General features: G+C 49.3%; 1 protein-coding gene and 1 long non-coding RNA gene across 6 annotated transcripts in view; one reads left to right on the forward strand and one right to left on the reverse strand.

Moving 5' to 3' along the window:
* Positions 1-4,533: 4,533 nt before the first annotated feature.
* On the forward strand, positions 4,534-6,926 carry LOC121076703. The gene is made up of 3 exons (XR_005823670.1): positions 4,534-5,058; positions 5,953-6,064; positions 6,312-6,926. It is a non-coding gene; the product is annotated as an uncharacterized LOC121076703 (long non-coding RNA).
* Positions 6,927-16,071: 9,145 nt separating this feature from the next.
* The window catches only part of RANBP10 (RAN binding protein 10), a 76,806-nt gene continuing 71,650 nt past the window's right edge, over positions 16,072-21,227 (reverse strand). For 2 of the 5 annotated variants that reach the window (XM_040571349.1, XM_040571345.1), the window contains exons 11-14: positions 20,322-20,479; positions 19,289-19,434; positions 18,684-18,795; positions 16,072-16,754 (exon numbers count right to left, since the gene is read on the reverse strand). In XM_040571349.1, coding sequence (XP_040427283.1) covers positions 16,624-16,754; positions 18,684-18,795; positions 19,289-19,434; positions 20,322-20,479 — 547 coding nt within the window. In that variant the 3' untranslated portion in view covers positions 16,072-16,623. The remainder of the gene's footprint in view (positions 16,755-18,683; positions 18,796-19,288; positions 19,435-20,321; positions 20,480-21,227) is intronic. The other 3 variants (XM_040571346.1, XM_040571348.1, XM_040571347.1) reach the window with 3 other exon arrangements.

Genomic DNA, 21,227 nt, shown 5'->3' on the forward strand with positions numbered 1-21,227 from the left:
AGGGAGATCACTCAACAATTATCATCACAGGCAAAACAGACTTAGCACAGGAAGATTAATGTAATTTATTACCTATTACTAACATGCTAGAGCAGCACAAAACTAAAAAAAAAATAAAAATAAAAAAAATCAAAACACCTTTCCGTTATCCATCCACCATCTTCTACCTCCTCTCCCAAAGCGGCGCAGGGGAATAGGGAAAAAAGGGCTGCAGTCAGTCTGTAACGCTTCGTCTCCGTCGCATCTTCACGGTCACTGTCTGCCCCTGCTCCACATGGGGTCCCTCCCACGGGATGCCATCCTTCCCAAACCGATCCCACGTTGGCTTCCCACAGACAGCAGCTCTTCAAGAACTGCTGCAAACATGGGTCCGTACCACAGGGTCCATCCATCAGGAGCAAAGTGCTCTAATGTGGGTCCCCCATGGGCAGCAGCTCCTGGGGGTTCTCTCGTGGGGTCTCTCCTGTGGGGCTGCAGGGACAGCTTCCCCACACGCTGCCACAGCACTCCAACTGCTCCCTCTTCCCAGCACAGCTGGAGAATTCAGAGGCTCGTCCTGGAAATCACTCAGCTTTCCCCACTTTCCTTTCCCTCCTCCTGCCTCCCCATTGTGCCAGAAGGGCACCAGAAGAGGCAGTGGCCACCTGGCAGAGCAAGAGGAGCAGGGGGCAGCACCTTTCTGCCCTCCAGCTCAACTCTGGAGAGGCAAGAGAGCTTCCTGCTGCCTGCCAGCCAAGGGGAGAGACGGGGCCAGAAGGATCTGCCCCGGCGACCACGACCACGGGCAGCTGGTGCAGGGAGCATGGCTGGCTGGAGGGGAACTGCTGAGAAGCCCCCCCCAGCATGTCCCAACAATGACGCCTGCAGGGACTGTGGAGAGGGCCCACACTGGAGCAGGATCTCCTGACAGGAGCTGCCACCTGCGGAGAGGATCCGCCTCTGCCCTCTGAGGAGAGGCCGGGGCCGCAACAGTATTTTTTTCTGTTTCTTATATCTGCTCTCACAGAGGTGTCTCCCTTCCCTCCACTTTTTGAAGGGAAGCCCTTCAAAACTCACCTGAACCTGTTTTTGTGTGACATGATTTAGGTGTTCCTACTCCGGTAGGGGGATTGGACTAGATGATCTTTCATGGTCCCTTCCAATCCCTAACAGTCTGTGATTCCAGTGCGCGACAACCCTCTCAGTGAAGAACCTCTTCCTGATATCCAACCTGAACCTCCCTTGTCGCAGCTTGACACCATTTCCTCGGGTCCTATCGGTGGTCACTAGAGGGAATAGATCACTGCCTGCCCCTCCACTCCCCCTCGTCAGGAAGCTGTAGGCTGCAATGATGTCTCCCCTCAGCCTCCTCTTGTCCAGGCCGAACAGGCCCAGTGACCTCAGCCGCTCCTCATACGTCTTCCCCTCTAGGCCCTTCACCATCTTCATAGCCCTCCTCTGGACACTCTCCAACAGTTTCACGTCCTTTTTGTACTGCGGTGCCCAGAACTGCACACAGTACTCGAGGTGAGGCCGCACCAGCGCAGAGCAGAGCGGGACAATCCCTTCCCTCGACCGACTAGCGATGCCGTGCTTGATGCACCCCAGGGTACGGTTGGCCCTCCTGGCTGCCAGGGCACACTGCTGGCTCATGTTCAGCTTGCTGTCAACCACAACCCCCAGATCCCTCTCTGTGAGGCTGCTCTCCAGCGTCTCGTCGCCCAGTCTGTACGTATAGCCAGGGTTGCCCCGTCCCAGGTGCAGCACCGGGCACTTGCTCTTGTTAAACTTCATGTGGTTGGTGATCGCCCAGCTCTCCAGTTTGTCCAGATCTCTCTGCAAGGCCTTTCCACCCTCAATGGAGTCAACAGCTCTTCCTAGTTTAGTATTGTCAGCAAATTTACTCAAAACACCTTCTAGTCCTACAGCCGAATCATTTATGAAAACATTGAAAAGAATTGTCCCTAAAAAGGAGCCCTGGGGACCTCACTGGTGACTCGCCACCAGCCTGATATAACCCCATTTACCATAACCCTTTGAGGCCTACCCGTCAGCCAATTGTTCACCCATCGTATTTTTATCTAGCAGTATGCTGGACATTTTGCCCAGTAGGATCCTATGAGAAACTGTACCGAAAGCTTTACTGAAATCCAGAAAGATTATATCAACTGTCTTCCCTTGGTCAACTAGATGGGTAATCTTATAAAATGAAATTAAATTTGTTAAGCAGGACACACCCCTCATGAACCCACGTTGGCTGTGACCTATGACTGCATTGTCCCCCAGGTGCATTTCAATAACTCCCAGGATAATCTTCTCCCTAATTTTACCAGGCACTGACATGAGACTGACAGGCCTGTTGTTACCAGGGTCTTCTTTCTTCCCTTCTTGAAAATTGGTACAACATTTGCCAGCTTCCGGTCAACAGGGACCTCTCCAGTTTCCCAAGACCACTGAAAGATAATTGAGAGAGTTCCAGTGACGATGTCAACCAGCCCTCTGAGCACCCTGGGATGAATCCCATCCAGAACCATGGACTTGTATGGATCCAGGTGGAGCAGCAAATCCCACACACTTTCGGGGTTGGCTGGGAGTTTATTCCCACTGTGACAGTTCTCCAGCCCAGGGCACCTGGGGGGTCACGAAGCCCATCATCAATGTTGAAAGACCATGGTGGAGCAGTTTTTTTCCTACGGAACATTGAAAGGATTATGTTGGAGCAGATATTTACGCTGAGCATGCTGCCTGCACTGAGCAGCATAAGCTGTGAGGGACCGTCGAAACCTCCCCATCACTGTTTCTTCCAATTCCTATTAAATTCTTCTTCCTATTGAATCCTAACAACCCTGGCAGAAGCACAGGAGGTTCAGTACATCTGTTTGGAAGGAGCTGGAGAAAATTAAACCCAAGCTCAGAGGCCCACGCCTGGGTCAGAGACATAGAGGCAAGCCCATTCCTGCAATGAACCTGATGGGGGGGGCGTCTTCTGGCCTTCAAATAATTCACATGCACTCATTTGCTTTAAAGCAACTACTTGGGGTATCTACTAACAATTCTGATTGGACTGGGGACAGAATTAATTAGCTAGGGAAAAGGAGAAGTGAACATGTCCCTCAAAAAAACCTTGACAGGGAGATCAGATCTTGGCACATAAGGTTTTCTGAGTGAGGAGATGGCTGAAAAAAATCCATTAGCTCAGTTTTCTCTCCTGGAGAGGCCTTAATTACAGCCTTTTGTTTTTAAATCCTGTCTAGGAGGTGGTGCGACCCTGGTGGCTTGTTCAGCTTGAGAGTCTGCACATTATAGATGTGGTGGGAGCTAGAAAGGGGAAGGTGGAAGAGCCTGAGGGGCAGGGGAGGTGGAGAGGCTGTAGAAAGGGGCTCAGAGGCTGTGTATTGGGTGTTTTCATCCTGCAGAACCCTTTTACAGAGGCAAAGTTGCATTAGAATCTGTGGAAAGATTAAAAAGGGGTTAGAAATAACTCAGACCTGTAAGGCAGGCTGGGAGATTATATCCTTCTTGGTTCTGTGCACTCCCAGCACAGTGCCGGCTACTGCAGCAAGGACTGTTGCACACAGCACCATCACCATCAGCACTGCCCAGGGCTGTTCCCACCTCTGCCCCATCCCTAAGGGACTCCTTGATCTGGCAGATGGGGCTTGCAACCTTGCTCTGCTGCCATCTGCCCCCAACACTGCCCTTCCCAGATCTCTGCACAGCCACCAGGCTGCCAGACCCAGTGGGCTGCTGACTATATCTTAGAAAATGAAGTCATCAGCACATTTGTTTTCTTCTCCTTTCTCCTTCCAGAGAAGCTGTGCAAACATGAGATGATCTTCAAGGAACTTTCTTTACACTTTTCTTCTCTGAGAAGTCCTGCCCTCCCACGCTTCCACTCACCACCATACCACATGGGTGCCCAGCAGGTCCTCACCCCCCAGGTCTCACAGACCACAGCTGTATCTTGCCCCCCCATGCACAGCTCTCTGCATAGAATCCAAACTTCTGTGGTGCTGCCCTCAGGGTCCTCTCTGGGGTCTGGGTCTGCTCTTTGGGGGTTTTGGCAGGGTTTATCCCATCTCCCTGCCCGCCTCACAGAAATGAACTCTCTGCACTGATGACCATAAGTCCTCCATCCCTCTGACCTTCTCATCTCAATCAAATCATCAGTGTAGGGGCCAGAGGCAACACTTGCTTTCCATTTGGGATCAGACTTAGACTCTCCTCAGGTCCCCTGGTGCCATTGCCCCATTTCTTCCCTTTCTCTGCAAGTCTCCCAAACCCACTAAAAGCATCTTCACCCACCCCCACGCAGACACCCCCAGCTTCTGGGCCCCTTCTAACTCTGTCCTGTGTGCCTGTTCCTGCCTGACAAACTCTCATCCCATGCCATGCTGAATGCAGTGCCCTCTGTAACAGCATAACAGAAAGCACATGGCCAGGATGGTTGGGGAGGCAGGTTTGGAGGAGATTCATTAATCGATGTTTTGTTTAAGAGTTACACTCTGAATGCAGGCAAATCAGTAAGTGATCTACCTGTTCCTGCTGATTGTTGTTTGTTCCTCTTGATTGTTGTTTGTTCTTCTTGATTGTTGTTTGTCTCTCCTATTAGAAAATCATTTGAACGTGAAATCATTAGACCCCATGGCTTGCTTTTCTCAGCAAGTTCACAGAAAATTGTTCTTATCTACTTTCCTGGGTAAAGTGTAGTTCCTCCAAAGGCTCTTGACACCTCCCTTCAGTCTTGCAACTCTTCCACAGAAAGTGGAAGTGGCTGTTTTGGTCCACTGCTGCTTCTGCGTGTCACTGGACATGCCCCTGTAATAAACCACATCTTAAGGAAATCCCCTCAATCCTGAGAACTGGTTTCTTAGAACATCCAAAATGTTTGGAACAGCAGTTCAAGTAGGTGGCATGCACAGGATAAATTGCAGCGCAGGAAGACCCCAGGCCACAGACGCCGTGCAGGACAGCACAAAGCAGCACGGAGGAAGAGCCCTCGCACAGCCACCATGCTCAGCACAAGACCAGTCCTGCTTCTCGTGCTGCTCCTCACCTTCTCCCAGCACTGCACCACAGGTGAGGCACCTCGCGGGCTGCCAGCACCCTGCTCTCGCCAGCCACCGCTGGTGTCAGGGCTGGGGACCTGGCTGGGGGTGTTGCCCTGGGGAGGTCAGGGAAGAAAGCCCAGCGGGGACGGTGCTGTTGGCAGGAGGAGCGACCCCAAGGGCTCCTGGCTGGGAAAAGTGCTGCATGTCCCAGGGGTGCAGGGAAGGATGGGGACAGAACCCTGAGCTGGGTGGCCTCAGTAAAGCTGGCCCCAGGGCTGGCATGTGCTGGGTGGTAAAGTGCTGCCTCGGCAGCATGGGGTGAGCTGCGTTCTTGCTGGATGGCTAGGTGCCTCTGCGGAGGAGACCTCTCAGGCTGACTTAGGGAAATGCTGCAGTAACTGGGAGAAGATAATCATCTTCTTGGAAGCTCTTTCCCAGGGCTCAGCTAGATAATCAAGTGGGTTGAGGGGTCCTGCACTGGAGAGCACGTGCGGCTGTTTGCAGATTCCCAAAATACCTTGCAAGTTGTACCCCCACCTTGGAGACACACAAAACCTCACACCCCAGACCTAGCAGCCCAATGCCATTGTGCAATTTGGCAGCTGCTGCACACATTATGATGTGGACTGTAGGGTGCTGGATCCAGTGCCATTCCCCCCACCTTTGTCAGCATTTCGGAGTTCTGTGCATATCGCCATGAAGGGAAGCAAATCCCTGCCACGGGTGCACTGAGCTTTCTCTGGCCTGAAAGCTTCAACCCCCATGTGGGCTTCCATTTCCCCAGTGCAGTGCAAGGGAGCAGGAAACTCCTAAGAAACTCCACAACCTCTGTCTTATATATCATATGGTGTAGTTGTCTGACAAAGGAATTTGCCCAGTGCTGCTAACAGTTTTCACAAAATCCTCTCCTTTCCATTCACAGCACTCCCCACACCTACTGAATGCTGCTTCCATTATGCACAGAAAAATGTTCGGCTTGCAAATATACGGAGTTTCTATGAGACGCCCAAAATCTGCGCCTTACCTGCAATAGTGTAAGTATCCAGCACTCTCACTGCTTGGATTCGTCTCCTACCTTGTCACAGAATTGTGACATAGTCTGGGAACTAGAACAGCTCTCCCCCATCCTGTCCTGCCCCAGAGACAGCTGAAAGATGGGTCCAGCTGGGATCACATTCCTGGGAGTACATCGAGGTTGGGGGAATGGAGGGGAAGTTGCACATAGAAAAGGAAGTGCTCACAGTTTGTTTTATCACCATCTTTTCTCACTTCTTGCTGCAGGATTGTGACTGCTTCTGGTTTCAAGGTCTGTACTGACCCTCAGAAGCCCTGGGTGAAGAAAGCGATAAATAAGCTTTGAAGAAAAAAATGAAATCCGCATTTTGCCATCCACAGTCAGACTCGCACCTCCAGCCCTCCTATCTCCAAATGGAGCAGAGAGCACTCATTGTAGTTCTCCAGAAGGTTGTATGGCAGCGGGCACAGGCACTGCACATGGAGCCAGCCTGCGCCCCGAGGGAGGCCGGGCTTTGCAGCAGCATGGACCAGCTGGACACTGCATACCTTACGCTGTTACTGCCCTGCCAGGACACGCCCAGGGGAGGAAATAGTTATAATAAAGACTCATTTCCACAAGCTGCTGTTTGAGTTTTTCAGTTTTTCAGCCCAAGGAGCAAATCCTACAAGCTCAGAGCACAGTGTGACCAAAACACCTGCTTGCTACAGGCACGCGTTTCTGTGGGGTAGGAACTCTGCCTCTTCACATTGTGCATGGTTGGGAATGTGACAGTGGGGCCAGGCCTTGACTCATGTGTTAGGCTATGTCTTCATGGCATGCTCTCAGCCCCACACGCATTGCAGGTGCTCCAGTGTTGGATGGTCAGGAGCAGGGGGTTGAGGGAGAATATACTGATCTGCCAAATCCAGCTCCCTCACTGCCTTGTCAGCCTCTAAATACACTGGTGCTTAGTGCAAAACAGATGAGGAAGACTAAAAATAATGTCCACAGTACCAGTATGACGAGGACACGACCCACCTTTCAGCTGCTTTTTGTAGACGCTGGGCATACTCTGCAGGTAACACGAGCATGAGAATAGGTGCCTTGGCTGCAGACCCTGTCCAGGGCTGGGGAGGGGTGGGAGCAGCACAGGTGTCACTAAAAGTCAAATTTATGTAGGTTCACAACAAGACTGGATTATTATGGGTGGGCAACACGATGCTCAAGAGAAAAAGCAGTCCTTGTCAGGGCAGGCATCTAATCACAATAATTTTGACCTGCAAAAAGAGCTGTGTAGCTCTTGCCGAGATGTGAAAATGTTGATGAAGGTCAGCAGATATCTAAGGAAGATTACAGGGCTGACACATCGCACCCTCTATGAGAAAGACAGCAATGAATGTGTGGGCTCTCTAGACCCCTTTCAGTAACTGTGCTGGCCTTTGCTCACCTGGCCATGTACTGACTTATGCTCCTTATATCCTAATGCCCTGGCACTCCTGCCTCTGCATGGTTGTCACATGAGGAAACAGATATTCAACCCCTCCCCACACTATAAAACGGCTCATGCACATGGTCCAAAAGGAAAATATTTAAATACATCATTCGTTGCAAGGTGTGGAACATCAAGTGGATGCACACTTGTTGGATGACTCTGCGACCACTGGGGGGGAGGGGGGACACCACCTACTTTTGAATCATGAAAAAAAAATGCCCTCCCTGGCTGGGACAGCCTTCAGGTGCTTGCGTTAGAGGATGCAGCACATGATGAACCATCTGAAGATTGGGGTTTCACACCAGATGTACACATGTGCACAAGTGAGTCACTCTGACAATGTCACAGCAGAGCCACCTCGAGCGCGGCTTCCCCTCAGCTCCCCACGGGGAAGCAGCAAGCGGCTCCTCCCTGCAGAAACCCTGCGGCACCATAACCCACAGCCCTGCCTGCAGCTGCCAGGCCACCGGCAGAGTCATAGGACGGCGTGGGTCGGAAGGGACCTTAAAGATCTTACAGTTCCAACCCCCCTTGCCATGGGCAGGGATGCCACCCACTAGAAAGATGACATCTTTACAGTCTGTCAGCCCACTGAGGAAAACTCCACACCCAAATTGCCAGACCTCCTAAATTCTCTGTGGTAGGTCTTGCAAGCAAGCCAACCATCCAGACGCCATAGGAGACCACTGTGGTATTCCCAGCTCTTCCAGGCCCCAGGGCTCCCAGCTTGGGGACTACTTATGTGAGGCATTCCTGCAGGTTCCTGCAGTCTAGGTGGGGGTACGGCTGTTTAAAAGTTAAAATTATTGCTCTAAATGCAATCAAAAGAGGAGAGTGCCATTTTGAGGTGCTGGAGGACATCGAGGCTGCAGCGTGAAGTCAGATGGTGATGCCTGTAAGGAGATTGTGATGGGGCAGTGGTCCCTCATCAGGAAGAAGAGGGCAACAGAACCCAGGCCCTGCCTGAAGATGGTCTATAACAAAAGGGCACAAATACTTTTCACGGCCTCCCCCAGGGATTTGATCACAAGCATGTGCTGGGAAAACAAACAAACAAACAAACAAACAAACAAACCTGCCACTATTCTGGCAGGGTCTAGCAACTGTGGCAGAAGTTATGCTGTAAAAGGTTTTGGAGAATGACCATCATGTGCTTTCTGCTATACTGAGAAAATGGTGGCACACTGCCTATGTCAGCAGCTGCTGTACCTGAACTGCCCTGTACATATCCTGGTATCAAACCTGGGTAGGACTTACCTGAAAGTCCTAGTGGCAACTGCTTATTGCCCTCTAATGCACATGAGGGGCAGCTGTGCCTGAGCTAAGAGCCTTCTATGACTGCAAGGGACCTGCGTAATGACAAGCACACCTTTCTGCTGCTGTCTGCTCACCTCTGGACAGGGAAATCCGATCCTGGAGCCAAGAAGTCCCAGAAGTTCCTGCAAACACTGAGTTTTTCATGCACCAGGGGGCTCTGCTGTCCTTCCCGGGGCAGTTGGCTGAAGCTCAGCATCACCCTGACCACTTGACTTGTGAATGGCCACACTGGAAGGAAACCCACCAGCCCAGCACCAGCCCACCACACCTTTAGCCCATAAGAGCTAAGAAATCACAGAAAGGAAGCACGACCCCACTGCCTTATGCGCAGAGCTCATCCGCCTGGTGCCAGGGCTGGTAACCCCCACGCCACGGGGTGTCCCTGCGCTAACCACCCCACTGTGCTGCCCAGGGGCTGCCCACAGGCAGGACAGCCCCCCTCAGGCAGGGCCGGACCCCAGCCCACATCTCGGCGCTCACAGGCTGCTGCCTGTGCACCTGAGCTGGCTCGGCCGCTTGTCTTCACCAGCACAACTCCAGGTGTCCAAAGCAAGCAGAGACTCACAAAGCACACGGCTCCACACTAGCTCTTGCACATGGATGTGTATTTTAATAAAAATAATTCTGTCAATATACAGCAGAACGTTGATTTCTTTACCATATTTCCAGTATATTTTCATAGGCTTTTCTCAGTTAAAATCCCCCCTCCCCCTTTGAAGTTTTCATGCGAAGCATCAGATAACTTAATTCACAAATACTAAGCTTAGACTGAACCAATGTGCACAATTTGTGTAATGTCCATTTAGCTGATGGTGTACCAAAGAGGAGAAAACCCCCTCAAAAGGCGATGAAAAGTCTGGAGCGGCAGAGGGAGATCTGCTCTGTCGCAGCCCAATTGTGGCTTTTTGTCCAGGGCTGATGGGAAGCCTGCAAAGACCTCATTCCCCACGCTCCAGCTGAGCATTTCATACCTGAGTTTTGAGCAACCAGCAGAAGAGAGTTAACTGTGTCATGGGCAGGTCCTTGGGCTTGCACCGCTGAATGGATTGGATTGTGTGCAGGAGCTTCAGGTGCCGGCAGCCTCCTCCTGCCCCCCTGGCTGGAGAGCCACAAAGAGTGTGCACAGGTGGGACCGAGAGAGAAAATCCCAATCGAACGCCTGTGCAGAGTACTTAGTCTGAAAAAGTCACCACACTTCTATGTTTAAAATTTTCTTAAAAATCCTGATTATCCCCAGAGCCGCTGTTGCTTCTCCTTCTCAATGCCTGAACCTCTGAGAAGCCCAGCATGCAGAAGCCCCTGTGCTTCTTCGTGGAGGAAGGAAGCAGCTAAAGCCCTCCTGAGCAGAGGGGTTTGGATATCAGAGCACGTTCCTGGACACAAGTGGAGTGACCAGAGAAAAGGTGTCTGCCTAGTCAGGGTAAGTTCAACAAGGAGCATGACCTCCAGGAATGTTTCTGCAGGATTGTGAGTGTAAATCCCACACAGGACCCTTCTTCTTGTGAGTAGGAAACAGTTATGCCTCCCTCCTGGAAATAAAATGGTTGTCAGGAAGCTAAGGGGCATGCGCTCTTCAAGCCTGGATGAGCTCTCGGTTTGTTGGGCATTGCTACAGCTCAAGGCTGCAGGCTCTGAGTACCGTGTGTGGGATGCAGGGAGAGTGACAGACACGCAATATTCGCTCACCCATCACCTCTTTTTGCAGGGAAGGATAGCGGAGAGCAGTCAGTGCTTCCTCTGGAGGAGGCCTCCAGGCTCTCAGTTGCTCCCTTTTCCCCGAATCTGCTGTAACTCCCCACTTCCCCCCCCACACCCTCCACCAACACTTCCTCCAGCTCTGTGACCTGCGCAGCTGACGGGGCATTGCTCACAGCTAGTTTTGGCTCTCAGAGCTGCAGGACTGCGGACTGCCACTCATTCTTCTGGAGCAGCAGAAGGGTCTCAGCAGCACATAGCACGTGTCCACTCCCTGCCCTCACACCCTTCTGCAGAAGCATCTAGGGATAGAGACGTGCAGCTGGAGTCCCAACACCAGCTTTCTCTAGGAGACCTACTCCCCTCATGATCCACCACTGCTCTTAACTTGGGCACGGTTTAAAGGAAATTGCTCCTCCTGCAAATGGGACACCAGGAAAGACCACGACCACCTTTTCAGGAATACGTTCCTTCTCCCATGCAGGGAACCAACAACGCTGGGCAGTCTCTCCCAGGTGAGACTGTCCCAGTCCTGTGTATACACAACTACACTGGATAACAAAGGTGCTACAGGTCAACTCTACCTCTCAGGAGGGAACTGCTGGTCTGAAACTGGCCTTGGCTGGACCCCAGAAGCCTCTCAGGACAGCTGTGACCAGCTCCATGAGGTTTCACGGTGTGCAGGATTGAAGTGTGAGGGACCTCTCCGCCTGCTGCCCCACGGAGACTGCGCACTGCTGCTTCATGGAAAGAACCTCCCAGTAGTGTCTTGTGCACTGCATAGCTTCATGGCATTTACACGTGGTTATACAGCCTGGTCATCACAGCTAGCCTTCTCAATCAACCCCATGATGGCGGAGGGAACTCTGAAACTTGTATTTAAGCAATGTGTTACATGGGTATTAAGACAGGTAACAAAGCACAGCAGCATCACAGCAATCCAACAAGGTTTGCTCTGCCGGACAAGGAGATAATTCATTGTGCCTGATGCCTAAGGAGGAAAATGATCAGTTCAATCCCCAGAGTTAGTTAACCCAACTCTCGTTGTTCCAGTTGTTCAAGGGAGTCTTCAAGAACAAAGCTATTTCAAGAATGATAAAGATGTCTTAATAAGACTGTGACAAATCAGGACACATCTAGAGGTCAGGCAGAGATGTCACTGTTAAAACAAAAATAAACAAACAAAAAATCCCAGAAGGAATAACCAGGCAGATGGGAAAAACCTAAGTGCACACAACCACAAGATGCAATACTCCCAGGCCCATTTTCCATGCCAGAGACGGCATCTCCTGGTGTCCAGATCAGATCAGCAGCAGCAGCACAATGAGCAAAACCAGGAAGCTGGAAATAGCACCACGTATCCCAAAGCAATGAGCAGGAGTTCTGGCACACACAGAAGGGCTGGAGGGGAGAGCAGTCATGGGACAGCTGCCCCCCTCTAGCTGGATGCTGCTTACCCAGTGGTTCGTTCTGGAAGTCCCCCTCCGTTCTGCTGGCCACGTGCAATGGCTCAGTTTCTAACCAGACTCCAGAAGAACAGCAGAAGTGCTACAGCCAGTCCAACTCCAGGCTGAAGGGAGCACCAAACACTGCAGATACCACTTTGATGTTAACACCGGTGGGAGAATGCTGTGATTGTGAGAGGCAAAGGGGCAAGAAGGGAGATCTGGTAGCAGTAACAAGTTTTCCCACAACAAGCTGGCTCTAAGAGCACATCTCAGGATACGCAGGGAACAGACCCCTGCCCTCCCTGCCCATAGGAGAGCTCACTGAACCCCGTAAGCGTTGAGTTCCCAGGACATTGTTCTCAAAGGGCCACTTCACAGGCAAGACTTTGGTCTCGAAAACAAAGCTTGTGATTTGCAGGGCTGTCGTTCAGCATCCATGGAAAGCAGATTTTCACTTGGTCATTGTGAAGTTCTTCTTCTGAAAGGCCCTCGTCTGCCAGCCCACAGGCTGTAGCTCAGTGGTGGTGACTCTGCACTGACCAGTTGAGACATGAGGTTCTCTGAGTGTGCAGAGATGGCAGAGCTGGAAAAGTTGTTCCAGCTGCAGCATTTCATGTGCCCTGGGAAGGAAACCACGGCTAGAAAGCCTCTCTTGTGGCTGCATGGATAGAAATGTTTCCTGAACTGTGAGTAGTCTGTGGCTGTAGTCTGGAAACCCCTCTTCTAGGATCTGAAGTCAGCTCAGTAGAGCAAGCTACATGACAACCTCATGTGATGAAGGTCCTGCATCTGATGCCATCAGCATCATAATACAGGGGCATAGCTGAGACCTTGTCAGTCTCACCAAGAAATGGGAAACCAGCAGTTTCTCCTAGCAGCTACACAATCATTTGCATGGCCTTACTGAAGGCCTCCAGGGAGAAGTGACACTGTGAGGGAAAATAAATATAAAAATAAAATAAAGCTGGGGTGCTCTTAAGGCCTCTCTCACTTATTCATCTGTTTCTGAGCAAAGCATAGGGGCACTTGAAATAAATCCCAAACTCCTTTTATAAAATTAACTTTTAAACTGCGTGAAGCCTCTGGTTATACTGTATCCATGCTCAAAATTAAAGACCTTAATTCACTTTAGTTCTGTTCCTTTTTTAAAATGACTGCAACAATTCAAATCAATCTCACTGATATCATAGCAAGGTTCCAAAATACAAATTGTCAAGGAATAGCCAGGAAAACTCAAAGACCAGGAGGCTTTTAAAAATAACCTGAGAAAACCAAATCAGAAATCTCACCTAGGAAACAATGGTAGGTTTGAGCCTACGCCTACATGTTCCCCAACACTGCATATGCATTCATCTTGCCCACAATGATTCATAATCACAGTAGTCAGAACCTAAGCACAACAAGCAGAATCCACTAGTGAAGCCACAAGAAAACCTGAAATAAAAAAAAACAAATAACAGAACACGTCATAGCAGAAAAGCCTCTGAACTTCCCAAAAAACGGAAGCAAGACTCTGGATGCAAGAGCTCACAAGAAGCTGGCAGCAGCAACGTGTGTTGGTTACAGTTGTGAGGCCAGTTAGAAACTGGATCAAGTAGAAAGGGGAAAAACAACTCAACCTAGCACTATTGCTTTGAGTACAAGAAGTGAAAAACATCACTGCTCTCCAGACTACAGGGATCAACTGCCACTGTATGATGCACAGCGTCAGTGGCAGAAAGAGTGACTCAGCCCTGCTACATGCAATTAATATAATTAAGAATGTGGCCTCTCAGCACTAACCTTGACACAACAGCAGGATGGTTTCTACCACTGGAACAGTCTCCATGAAAAGCCAGAAAGACCACCTCATCACATTTCTCTTGGCACCAGAATAACCAGGTATTTAAGGAGCATCTCTTGGTTCTTTGTAGTGAAAGGGGAAAGAAAATGAAAAAATGCTCTAGGATAGTCAGCACAGCTTTGCTGAGAGACCAAGGGGGATGTTAATGTGATACATAACAAAGAGACTTTGCTTAAAGGAACCACAAATTACAACAAAAAGAAGGAACGGAAAACTCAGAAAGAGATAAAGATGGCCTCATTAACACAAATTAAAGGAAGTCTGACTACAGCCAGACAGCAACAAGTTAAATGATAACCAACAGCACACGAAGTAGCCAAATGTGAAAGGCAAAGCCAGGTAGTGTAGTATGTGCAACCTCAGTACCCACAATCAGCCTGCCAGTGTGCCCTAAGCCTGGGTCTGAGAAATGGAGAGCCTGCAGAAGAATCTCTCACCGGGACAAATTCACACACTGCCTCAGTTTCAGCAGCAACACTGGGGCACAACGGGCTGGGTTAGGCACCACTCGCAGGTTGAGCATCCAACACTCCAGGAAGGAAGCCTGTCCACTGAGTTAAAGTGTCTGAGCAATTGTAGCAATGTAAGGACTGTAGGTTGGGATAATATCCATCATGAGCCAACTAGGAAAGGTGAAAATAAATTGGTAAGTTTTCAGGCACATGAGCTCTTCTCCTGAATTTAAACAGAAGCCCCAGATTTCCTTGTTAAATTCTTTTGCTTACTACAGTCATCTACTTCTACTTATTTAGAAGTACAGCTGCAGTTCTCAGAGTTCCCTCAAACTTTTTTTCAAATGAGTTGATCTAATAAAAATATATCCTCCATCTACAAATGTCACATTACCTGCTTTCTTAGACCATCATGGCACTAGCACTGCCTCTACACATTGTATACCTTCACCAAAAGGTAGTGATAGGCATTTCTAGCCACCTCCAACACCACCTGCACATACACAGCCACAGCCATTTGCCTTCAGCACTGCCACAAACTATCTTAGTCTGTACGCTTGTCCCCCTGCTCTGCCTTGATTTCAAACTTTGTGTTCCAGCTGTAAATCAAGTCTGCAAATGCAGCAGTGTTAAAGCTCCAGGCTACCACACTGAGTTCACACAATCTTTCTTTCTTAGATGCTCTCTTGCTGCTTGAAGCCCTGGCACAGGCTAACTTCCATTTTAAGGGAAAACCTCAAGACAATCTACTCATTTTACTTTGAGCCTTCCAGAAAAAAAAAAAATCAAGAATAGCAGTAAAATACATGTTGGGTACGAGCTCCCCTGGGCCCTTGTCACAGCTACAGACCTTAAATTCATTTGGTGCAGCATCACAATTCCTCCTGTGCAGCCAGAGTGAAACAGAAGCCTCCTAATGGTATACACTATAGAAGGATGCAAAGCATGCATCCTGCTACACAGCCTCACCAGTTCAAACTACGTGCTCAGAAACACTTACAGGCTGATGGTTTGAATTCCAAAAGCTTAGGACTTGAGTCCCTAGACCACAGCAGTCATTACCATGTCCATCCTACCTGGAGGTTACTCACCCACAGATCCTTGCTGGTCACTTTTGGATGTGAAACTAAAATCATCTTCATAACAATCCTCAAAGAAAATTGCTGCTCCCTTCTTAATGTCTCAGACCATACAAACCTAGCACTGGCGCTAACCCACAACCTGATCTGGGCATTCGAAGCCTGCAGGATGAGCACAGTTCAAATCAGTGTTCTCAAGACTCTTCTAAAATTTAGTGATTCTTGTTTAGATCAGTGTTACATGGGAGATCAATAAATACTATTTTATTGAGTCTTAGTGACAGAGCCCTCCTATATGGAGAAAAATGGGGATTTGTGATATAACACACAAGCCAACAGCCCAACTGAGCAGCAACCACAACTTTTTCCTACCACGATCTACTTCTACCAGCACACTGGTAGATGATTCCGCATTAGTCAGTCCTGTCCCCCTAGCCACTGTGAGAGACAGATTTACCCACTTCTTGGGGACGAGAGATGCTTCTATACTGCAGCAACTAACACAGACAATGTCAAGTCTTCTACTCTTCTCACTCACAAAGACAAGCACTTGAGAGCCCTGTGCTCTTACAGAGGCATGTACCAGTAAAGACCAAGCTCCTCCAATTCCCATCATTAACACTTGACGGGACATACCTCACCAGGTCTCCTGTGGGGATGTACGATGTGTACGGCTGGGCCCGAGTCTCTGGGCAATAAATACATCAATGACTTTATGGAGGTGGAAGAGACCTTTTTAATAAACAGGATTCAAATAAAATTAAAAAAGAAAAATCCCTCTGAACTGCCACTGTGAGAAGAGTTCAGGTAACTAGCACAGAAGATGATGCTGCATGTGCACAGATGGAGGGAGGAGGGAAGAAAAGAACAAGCTGTCACCAACTTCATGAGCTTCCTCAGTAAATCAGCAGAAACCAGCTCAGCAAAACTCTCCAGATAAAATACTGGTGGATCCATAAGAAACAATCAAATCAAAATATAGAGAAATCCCTACATTGGAAGGCGCTACATTAGAATAACCAGCAAAATACTGAGCGCCGCCGGAGCCGCAGCAGTGGCAGGGAGACAAGTAAGATCTGCCAGTCACTCCTGGGGTCAGGAATGGCCACGTAGTGAGGGACTAACTCAATCCTTTCACAGGCAGTGTGTGTGTGCTAGAGGGGGTGTTGGTGGCAGGGACGTCAGGCTATAGACGAGGTGGTGCTGTAGTGGCAGCAACGGAGGGTGAAGGGCAGCACTCAACGATGTCAACTCCATCTTGCTCTGGTGGCTAGTGCAAATAGTCGTCTACTCTGGCAAAGGAACAGGAGCCCAAGCCCACGCGAGCCATGAGCCGCAAACACTCCGAGGCCTGGCCCAGGGCAAGCATCAGTGGGGGCTGCTTTGGCAGGTTCTGAGATTCTGTGGGGGCAAAAAGAGAAATCTGTTTAGAAGAGGCATCCTAGCTGCATGCTGGCTCACCTGCACTCAGGTCCCCCTATGTCCCAGCTGAACACCAAGCCAAGCAAACCTGGCAGAAGACGGTAGCTCTGGAAAGAAGTCACTGCTGAGTAATGCTGGCTCTGCACCACTGCCCCCGTGCATACCCCACAGGCCTGCCCACGCATGACATGTCCCACCTTGGGGACACAGCTCAAAAGGGCCTTTTAGAAAGTGCTGCTTTTCAGAAAGTGCTGCTTTCTAAAAGGTGACCACAGCAAGAAAAAGGCAGTGTAGCTCCTGCTGCCTCAGTGTCTGCTAAAAAACCCTCAAAGCATGAGAGATCAGAGCACAGAAAAATAAGGAAAGGCAGGAGAAGTTAGCCCTAAGGGAGAGGCACCTGCTCCCTCTCCCACTTGTGCAAGTCTGTACAATAATCTAAAGCCTATACACACTCAGTCACTGGTCACCACCTCTTTTCAACATGTTTGCTAAGTCTGCGTCAGGGAACTCAGAGCTGCTCTAGTCAAGGTACGTGTCTTGTGAGCTGTGTGACAAAGCACTTCCAGACACCATCTTTCATTTCTCACTGGTGACATCCCTCAGCAACTTATGTAGGCTTCTCAAGCACTGGTCAAACAGTGGCTGGAACTCAGCCATTCTGCTGGACAGCTGGCCACGCTGACTGTCAGGGAAAGGGACTCTCTTCTGAATTGTAGAATTTCTGTTCCTTTACTCAGACAAAACAGGAGTTTGCTCATCAAACTGTTCCTTCCCCCAGAAGATAATTTCTAAATCTCCTTCTGACACACTAAATGTCAGGTGCACAGTCCCAATAGGAAAGATGCCTGGGCACAGTGATCTGGACTCTGCACAGGAGTCAGTCTCCTCTCTGTCTCAGAGAGGCTGTCCAGTGGACTGCATTTGGTCAGCTGTGGATGGACTGATCTAACCAAGCCAGAAGAGCATCCTCTGAAGTTATCTGAGCAATGGCACAGCACGCGCAGGATTCAGTGACAGGATCAAGGGGCCTGCCTCGAGTGAAACAATCCCATTCTTGCAGACTGGTGGCAGGTTATAACCTTATTATCCCTATACTCATTACTCCACCAGAGGAGCAAAGCTCATCAGAAGAAGGGGAGCTGTCTTGATAGCTGTAGAAAACCAACCTATAACCAGACTAGACCCTGCATAGAGCAGGTCTTCACCAGTAGCACAGCCCTGATTCCAACACTGGATGCCAGGCTCTCTGGGCTCCAACAAGCACACCACATGATGGCAACAGGCGAAGGCATATGCTTGTAGGGAAGAAAAACCCTGGCTGCATTTAACTGTGAGTATTCAACATGGCCTCAAAGCTAAGAGGAATTTATGGCCCTCTGTGCTTTAGAGCCAGCACTATGGGAACCTGCTTTGCTTACAAGCTGCTGCAACAGAGTAACTGCATTCCCTACCAGAAAGCAGGTTGATGCCAGATCAAAATTCTGGCAAACACAATATTCTCTGAACAGAAGGTTCTCCCAAACAACATGGAAAACAGCCTTGCTAATGTCAGCAAACTGATTCAGGTGGGTTCAGAACAAGAAGGAAGACAGGCAGGGAAACACGTCAAAGAGATACTGGCTGCCTCAGAGAGCTGGTGAGGAAAATCCTTAGGAGAATCCTCGGAAGCAGCATTGAGGAAGATCCAAGGGAGCCAAACAAAGATCAGATCAGAGGCATCCATTTTATGCAGGCTTCACTCTTACCTCCCTTCCTGTAACCCTTCCCTTTCAGCAATAGAAAGAGAGGCAAAGGCTAAAGATAAGTACTTCCAAACTTTTCCTAACACTCACGGGCTGCCTGCCACAGGACAGTGCCTGAGAACAGGTATGTCCAGTGGGTAGCGCTCACATAGGAACCAGGCCTTACCCAATATAGCACTATTAAGAGCAGCACAAACAGGTTCCCTCTGGATTGGGTCCAGCTGTTGACCAACAGGGCAGTTCCAAGGGTCTGAGTAAGCTAACAAGCTAAATGCGTCCTGTGTGAGAGAACAGAAAGGCACAGTAAGTTCATGCATGGCTGCAAATACACAGGAATACCACCAAGTCTGTCAGCCAGGGCACCTCCTGCCATTGCCTATGTGACAGGTGCCTACCTCCTGAAAATAAATGGCCCTTTTCTTCTTGGCAACAAGGGACCACACTGGGCCATCAAGATAGCGGACTAAAGAGGGTGCTGTCTCTACCTGGCAGGGGAGCCAGCACAGGAAGGCAGGTAGAGTGCCACCTAGAGAGAAGAAGAGCATGCAGTTGCCCCTAGAAGGCAGGCAGGAGCTTTATTTCTTTTCTCTTGTGCTGAGAACTGGGTCTACATGCTCTATGTTTACTGAGTTTCATCCTCTGATCCCCATGCAGGCCCCCTCTTCCTCAACAGGTGCAGATGTGGTGGCCACCCAGAGCTCTGCAAGAAAACCCACAACTCCAGTCCTGGCCCAGAAAGCTGCAGTGAGGCAGCATAAAGCCCAGGCTTACCTGAAGCATCTTTTTGTGCATTGTGTTCTTCCCATATTCTCTGCAAAGCTGCTCGCTCAGCATCTGCAGCTCCCGCCCAAACTGGATCATTCGCTCCGTAGCAGCATGGTTCCCTCCGCAGAGCTGCCTCTGGGAGCAGCTGTCTTCTAGAGGAAAGGCAGGGGAGAAGGAACAATTGTCACTCATTCCACACCATTGCTCGCTGTGTGTCATGCAACCCTTTCTTAGCCACAAACTCCTTCCCCTGCTGGAGCAGGTAGGTGCTCCCTGCTCAAAGTTTATCCAAGTGGCAGCTTTTTCTGAGCCCTGCACTACAAGTAGCAGGTGGTCATGTTTTTCTTGAACTCCATTTGTTTAATGGTCGAGGACTATCTACAAATCAAGGCTTCTAATAAAATCATGGGAACTTGGAACTCCCGCTGTGTTACGCTTTCATGTGTGCAATGTAGTGCATCTACCACAAAAAAAAACTGGTCTAACATACCCTAGACTCAGAAAACTTTCAGTCAGCAATACCAACACCACCAACTTCCCAATATTAGGTGGCCACAAGACCCACTATAACTGGAGGAATTCCCACTTTCAGGGGTAGTGTAGCTCATTTATCCTCTCCTTCCTGGCTGAAGCACCCACAAAAAAAGATAGTTATAGCTGACCATACTGTGCTGAGGACATTTTGCAGCTGGGAATCAGACAGCCTTCCACAGCTTGGTTCATATCCTCAGCTGGTAGAAGTGCCAGGACTTTTCTGAGCCGGATTTCACGACCAGTGCTGAACAAACCTTTGAATCCTATTGCTTTCCCTGGTCCACAACATCACCAGCACTGCTGTGCGATTGTGAAAAGTCAAACCTAGTTTCAGTTCCAAGACAGATTCATTTTCCTTGTGAAATAGGTATCTCGAGAACTTCATTCACTGGGGCTGGGAAAGAAACCCGAAAGTACATGTTTTTCCCCCACAATCCAATCACAACTTTAACTCTTGATACCGGCTCTTTCTATTTCCCATTACCCCTCCTGCCTGAGGCCCTACCCATACTGGATTCATCCGTCTGCAGGATCTCTTCATGTTTGTAGGTGCCATTCATTATCCTGGTGGATGAATTTTCCAGGACTCCATTGGGGTAGTGCTCAGCCTCCATTTCCATCTCGCTGTCACTGAGGTGAAAGGAGGAAAGAAAGGCCAGATGTCTAAATTAGGGAAGAAATGAAGAGCTCAGATGACAAATGATGCCCAGCAATGGCCAGTAAACCAGGACAGGTGTCAGTTAAACTACAGGAAGCAAGATGGTTTAATTCAGAGTAGCAAAAATTGTTTCTAGCTTCTGAAGACAACTTACGAAACAGGCTTCTGTTCTGAATGCGCTTGTCATAATTACAGGTGCAGAGTGCTTATCACTTTCACTGCAAGAAGCAGTCACCTCTGGACACTGAACAGCAGCCAGACAACAGAGAACATACTAAACAGGAGGAAAATCTTAGCTGTGGTAAGCCATCATCCCTTCCAACAAGTACAATACAGAAAACACAAGGGCTTTAGGTTTAAATGTTCAAGACAGCAGTCTGAATAAGACTGTTGATTAACTCAGAAAAATGAAATGATGAGAAAATCATGCTGGGCTTTTTTTTGCTGAAAACTGTGCTCGGCACAGCACTCAAGGCAAATGCCAGCTGCAATTAGCAAGGGATTCTATTAATCACAGTGATATTCTTCTGCTCCAGAAGGGCCACAGACAGCTCTGTAACATCAACCTGCAAAGTGAGCCCAAAGGAAGCTCAGTTCTCACCACTGCTCAATATACTCCACATTCCAGTAAATGCAGGAGTAGCTATTCCCTGCTCTCCTGGACTGCCTACGGCTTCTCAGAGAAGTGAAGTTTTATAAGTCTGGCCTGCTGTCACAAGTGTGAAACAAACTGCTTTTGATTCAGGGGCTTAT

The sequence above is a fragment of the Cygnus olor genome, chromosome 12 (assembly GCF_009769625.2).
Source record: "Cygnus olor isolate bCygOlo1 chromosome 12, bCygOlo1.pri.v2, whole genome shotgun sequence".
Classification (NCBI taxonomy): domain Eukaryota; kingdom Metazoa; phylum Chordata; class Aves; order Anseriformes; family Anatidae; genus Cygnus; species Cygnus olor.